The sequence below is a fragment of the Chamaea fasciata genome, unplaced genomic scaffold (assembly GCF_029207755.1).
Source record: "Chamaea fasciata isolate MVZ Bird 193981 ecotype frontalis unplaced genomic scaffold, bChaFas1.0.hap1 SCAF_3, whole genome shotgun sequence".
Lineage (NCBI taxonomy): Eukaryota > Metazoa > Chordata > Aves > Passeriformes > Sylviidae > Chamaea > Chamaea fasciata.
In genome coordinates this window covers 39,875,517-39,881,516 of record NW_027094088.1, presented here as the reverse complement: position 1 = coordinate 39,881,516, position 6,000 = coordinate 39,875,517, and the positions used below count along the sequence as shown (strand labels likewise).

Sequence of the window (6,000 nt, the reverse complement as noted above, 5' to 3'; positions counted from 1 at the left end):
CAGAAACAGTGACTGTTCCCTTCTTGCCAGAAAGCCCTTCCAGGAAAGTGCTCCCAGCACTAACACCAGGAGTGCTCTTCTTTCCCTCTGGAGCCTAGGAGCTGTCCTCCAGGTGGCCCTCACCCAGGTGGATCCCTGTTACAGGAAGGAGAGGCTTTAAATTACTCCAGGCTGGGTATTAAGAAGTCTTCTCTGCCTTTGTGGCTGTGGTGTTCATGCAGTTTGTGCTGGTATTGCTGTGCTCCAGGGAAGTAACATTACTTGGATGGGGAATATAGAAGCACAGAATCCTTATGGGCTCCTGGGACTATGGTACTGCTGCACCTTTACCTGTGGAGGTGGGAAAGTGGCTTTGAGTAGCACCATTTCCTTACTGCTTCTCAGGAGGGGGAAGAAGGGCACCTAGAGACAGTCTGCTGGCACATACCTTCCTGACCCATTTGTCTTGAAAAGTGGTAAATGGCATGGAAAGTGTACAGGCAGGCTTGCTGTTTCTGCCTGGGCCTCTCTGCTGCCCGCTGTGTGGTGTGAGCCTGGCCGTGTGGCATACCAGGCTCACCTGTGGACACCCCATCCCAGCCTTGTGTGTTTCTACCGCACCTGTAGGTGGGAATTCTGGTTTGTGCATATAACTCATCTCAGAGATGTTGCTGTGAAAAGTGCTTGCTTGATCTCTAACATCTATTTTGGAAAGAGTTGCTATGTTACAGCTGGTGTCTCTGCTAGAGAGACAGTGGGCACTAGAAGTGTTAAATGATTTGGTTCATTGTGCAGCATGATTTTAACTTGCCCATAAAACTGCTTCTTTTGGCTTTTTAAAAATCTTCCTCAAAGGGATACGAAATATGAGTTATGTGGGGGTGGTATACAGCTGTGCTGTGCAGCCTGGCTCTCTGTTCAGCCTCACAGCATTTGAGGATTTTATCTCGGGTCTATTGCTTTCTGTCCCCGGTTCTCCCCTCTGTCCTTGCCTTTGCTAATGGCAACTGATGTGATGAGGGGGAATTGCACAGCTGATAGATGCTGGCTGGGCTACAACCAAAAAACCTTTAATCATCACCCATAATATACTTCATTTCTTGAGCTCAGATATTCAAGTCTGAATCTCAGTTATCTCATATTCATCTATAAAAAAAAGAAGCTACTGTGGTATTCATTTGAAAAAAGTAATGAAAATACAGCATGTCACATGCTTAAAAGAGCAAACCTAAAAAACTGTTACTTCTTTCTGCTTAAAATTCAAAACACTGGAGAAATTAACTCAGTTTGGGGTATGATTTGTTTTTTTTAACAGAATTGGTTATAAAGCACCTGCCGACTTAAGTAACTCTGTTTTTCTTCTCATCTTCAAGCTAAAGTCATCTTCAAAAAGACAAATGTGGCCTGATTGAAGGTGAAGAAATCATACTGACTATTTAGTTTTAGATTAGAAATTCTTGATTTCTGTTTTAATTTGTGTGTATGCTTTCTGAGGTCTTTATTGATTTGAATGTACTGTTTGAGAGATGATACTTTGATACTAAAGACACTTGATGTTGCAAAGCTCCTGTAATATTGGAAGATTTGTGTTGTTTATGTTTATTAGACTTTATTAGTTTCCAGACTGTAGGTTAGATCCCTTAAAGAAGAATTTATGAAGCTGAAGTGCTTCAGCTGGTGCTGCCCTCACTCCTGTTCTTAGTGTGTCAGATCATGGTTTACTGAGTGAAAACTCAGCAGCATGCACAAGCTTTCAAAATTAATTATAAATATTCTGATTCATTCCTCTGTCCAAGGTTGTGGCTTCTTCAGGCTCTGTGTGAATCTTATTAATGGATATGTTTTGTTTCTTCATTGTTTCTTCAAATATCTTTGCAGTTGCTGAAAATCTCATGTCTGTGTACAGGTTTGATGAGAGTCTTGTGAGTAGACATACCGAAAGTAATAAAGTCCATTTTCATGACACTTGACTTTTTTTCCCTAACATTGAATGAAAAATGGATCTTCTTTTAGGAAGGCTATAAATCAGTTATTCCATGTGTTTATGCAGATCTTTAGCAGGATCTAAACTGAAAGGCTGCCCACAAATAAACTAATACCTTTGTCCTCAGTCACCTAAAGTGTCTGTGTCACAGCTATTGGGTAGCTTACTGTGAAGTCTTCTATGACATGCAATCTTACATCATGTTAATGTTACTCTTATTGAATTATGTTTGAAATATTGCTTTCAGTCCTCTCTCTGTATTTTAGGCAGTCTTAATGTCTCTGCTATCACAATGTTTCTTCATCTGTTACAGAAAGAAAATTAAGGAAGTAAGCTTTTTCGTTCTAATTTTTTTTTAATTTAGAAAGTTTATGCAAAAAAAAAAAAAAAAAAAAAAAAAGTTCCTGAGCATTCTGTCACCAGAATTTTGTTCTAGATCTAAAATAATAATTTCATTATGTACTTAAGTTGACAATCTGCTTGGCCTTCTAAGTAGAACTACTGACAGAAACAGTGATCTGTATGGAAGTAGTCTGGGTTTGTCAATGAAAATTAAAGAAGACTCTAAATTTATTTCCTAAGGACAACTCCCCCTGTGTAGACTGGAGTAGGGCAGGTGCCCTTACCCTGTTCAGTGCAGCCACATCCACCCTAGTGAGATTCTAGCAGCAGTGCAACCCTGATTCCTTTTCCTGTTGGTGTTTCTGCTGCTCTTGTGTGGTCCAATTGAGGTACCAGAACTGTTCTTGCTACTTTTAGTGAGGAAGTGTTTAAGCAGTTGGAGTGACTAGCTTGCAGCCACCATCTTTTTGCTGTGTGCCCCACTCCTATGGCATTTAGGTGACAGGGAAGAGTTTTTCCCTTGTTTTTTGGGGAGGCAAGAAGGATACATGGGGTGGGATTATCTCCGGATGCAGTGAGCATGGCAGGTAGAGTAAGTGAAATGTCAAACATTTTCCCCAGTCATCCTGAATTGCTTTATTGCCTCCAAATCAGTTTTTCTAGCCCTGAGTTGAGGGCAATGTGACTGTCCTTTTCCCTTTCCATCCCCTCATTTTGGCTGTGGTAAGTGTTCAAGCTGTGCTGCAGCTGCTGAGAAGCCTTGATCCAGCCTGATGGAAGCTGTTTGTGCACAGCTTTCCGACCTCTGACAGAAGTGGCTATGTGCAGCAGGCAAGTGGAATCCTCTTTGTTCAGCCAAGGTACTGCTGCTGCAGTAGAATTGGCAGAGATGGGAATGTGTCCTTGGAAATCTGCTCTAGGGCATTGTGAGCTGCTCCTTGAAGAGCTTTATACAGTGCATTTTGGAGAAAAAAAAGTCTCTTCTGTGCTTGTAAGATGAAAATATGAAGTCATAAAACTTAGTGTTATATTGTGTAGCAGGAAAGCTTTTGCTACAGCTTATCTTTGTTGAATATCTTTAACTGGTGTTTAGCAGTGCATAATGGGGAGTTACAACTTTAATGAAGAATATCCCAGATGTTTGCATAGGGAATTGCTGTGTAGGGGATTACTTGAGTAAATGTTTCTGAGGGTCAGCATCTTTGCCACAGGAGCCCTCTCAATTTTTTATTATTAGGTACAGGATGTAGCTACCTTGTGTTTCGCAGCTCATCTCTGGGAGTGGTTAATGCCTTGCAGGGTAAGGAGACTAACAGGCTTTGGATTTTGGGCACACTGTCAGCAATTCAGCTCAGGCTTTCTAGCTGTGCAGGCTTGCAGTGCAAACATGATGCAGGTACTCAAATGGCTGGTGGAAAACCAGTCACCACCTACCCGGTTTAGTGTAGGTGGCACTCAGGTGGTTCATGGAGCTTGGCTGATGCGATGTGATGCCACTTGGTGCTGCTTCCAGTATTCTGGAGTGGCTCGCCAGCCCCAAGGCACTCAGGCTATTGAAACCAGACCCAGTATTGTACCTCAACTAAACTGGTGGGTCAGTGCAGGAACAGACTGGGGTCTCTGCTGTTTTAGCCAATTATCTCTACTGGGGACATCAGCTAAGCCATGTCTATACTAAAAGGAAGCTGGTTCACTGCAGATATCTGAACTAGGTTTTCTGTTTTCCCAGTTAATTCTTCCAGTATTTAACTGTTCAGTAATATTAAGAGCTGATAAGTGTGGGATGGGCTAAGTAGCTGCAGCCTTAATACAGATAAATAACAGATGTGAAAAGCATTTTTTTTTTCTGCAGCTCCTAATAGCCCTCATCCCTGTTTTACAGAGGCACCCGGCTGCTTGTAATAGCTGTCGCCCCCTTTAAACTGAAGGAGTCTATTTACTCTTGTTGGTCTCTAAACATATTGATTTTAATGTTCAGTCTAGACCTTCTCATTAAATACAAATGGTGAAGCAAGAGCATTGCAAAGGTTAGGAATTAAGCTGACTTTCTCTCCAGTTTTGAGCATTTCTTATTTCAGAGGACTCAGCAGACATGATTTTAATTTGACAAGCTTAAGTTATGAGCTTTGCAGGGGGAAGAAGCACACTGATACTGAATGCCTTCTCTGCCACTGTTTCCTCTTGTGTTTCTCAGGCATGTACTTCACAGCTGAACTGTATATTGTTTTAGCAACACTAGGGATGCCTCTCCTATTGTAGTAAACACTATTTCCCCTGTGTCTGGTACAATTAGCAGTGTGTAGATACTGTTTTGTGCTTCTCTCAGGTTCTGCACAAATGATGGTAGGCTATCCAAGTGCTGAGCTTGAAGTACTTAATGATGAGACACTGAACAAATAAGCTGAAGAGAAATATATTTATCTTGTTTAGAAATGAGCTTAAAGCATTTCAACACCTGCTCTCATGGAGAAAAGGCAGTGTGAGGGATTTTGTCTATTTGTTTTCAACTGGGAAGAGTAGCTTTTGGTAACTTTAATATAAAACCAAGAAAGTATAGGTAACTTAGACTTCCCTCCATGAAAGAATGATGCAGAGGTCTTTTTTAAAACCTGCCCAACTTTTACTAGTTACTTCTAGCATTTGACACTTACCCATTTGCCACAGATTTCATCCATCTGACACAAGCTTGACTGTACAGATTATAGGAAACCAGTCAAGCACAGCATGTTCCTTTCATATTTGGGATGGTGTAGTGAAAGTCCCATATGAGCCTCAAAGACCATGCTTTCTACTTCCCTGCCATAAGGCTGTATTTTATGGTAAACCAGAGCAGTTTGGTTGTTGGACAGGCAGAAGGTTGTCTTGCTCAAGCTTTGAGTGAGCTTTGAGCTCAAGCTGCATGCAGAGGAATGCATGTTTTGGCATGAGGTGATTCCATTCAACTGAACACTGAAGTCATGAACTTGGAAGGGTGCTGAGCTAATGGCAGAGAATAATATTTCTCTGTGCTTCTTCCCTTTTGTGCATCAAATGGGGAAATAGTCCTTTCCTTTTCCACAAAGCTGAGGACACGAAAGTTATTAAAGTATCTTAATGTGATTTGTACACAATGCTCTTAAGAAATTTTCTTCTGTGCTTGTGTATCTCCTGCTAGTGTGGGAGTTACCGTAACCCAGCAGGATATTGCTGTGTCTAATCCCCCACTCTGCATCTGGCAGCAACTATTAGCTACCACTCAGGAGACAGGTAAAAATAGATGAAAAATCACCATGTAAGTAGTCCAGTGCTTCCTTACACAGGAGATAAAAGTGCTTTTATTCTCTTGATGCAAGATGAACTAATCTTCTTGCAATTCTCAGCCTAGCTAGCATATCTGCAAATAAATTGTACATGTAGTTAAATAATATTTTTTCTTAGGAAAAAATCTGTAACTACTTCTTGCTCTGACCAGATTTCTTGTGTGTCCTCAGAGACCAATTTATTTGAATTTCTGTCTGCTCTTTTGTGTGTTTTTATGCCCCTATGGTCCATCCCCCTCTTCCCCTATATTTCTCTATTGTGCTCCTAATGAGGTATTTTTGGAAGTGGACTACTTCTGATTTTGTGATGCTGCAAAATATAGGGCAGGGGGAAAATTACCCAAACCCACATTTTCATTTGAACTGAGGTTAAAAATTTCTGCACTTTGTCAGGTA

At 41.1% G+C, this 6,000-nt stretch overlaps 1 protein-coding gene across 1 annotated transcript in view; it reads left to right on the top strand.

Moving 5' to 3' along the window:
- Positions 1–212: 212 nt before the first annotated feature.
- Positions 213–6,000, top strand: part of RPS6KA2 (ribosomal protein S6 kinase A2) — a 280,998-nt gene continuing 275,210 nt past the window's right edge. The window contains exon 1 of the mRNA XM_066178673.1: positions 213–338. Within this exon, the coding sequence (XP_066034770.1) occupies positions 294–338 (45 nt within the window). The 5' untranslated portion in view covers positions 213–293. The remainder of the gene's footprint in view (positions 339–6,000) is intronic.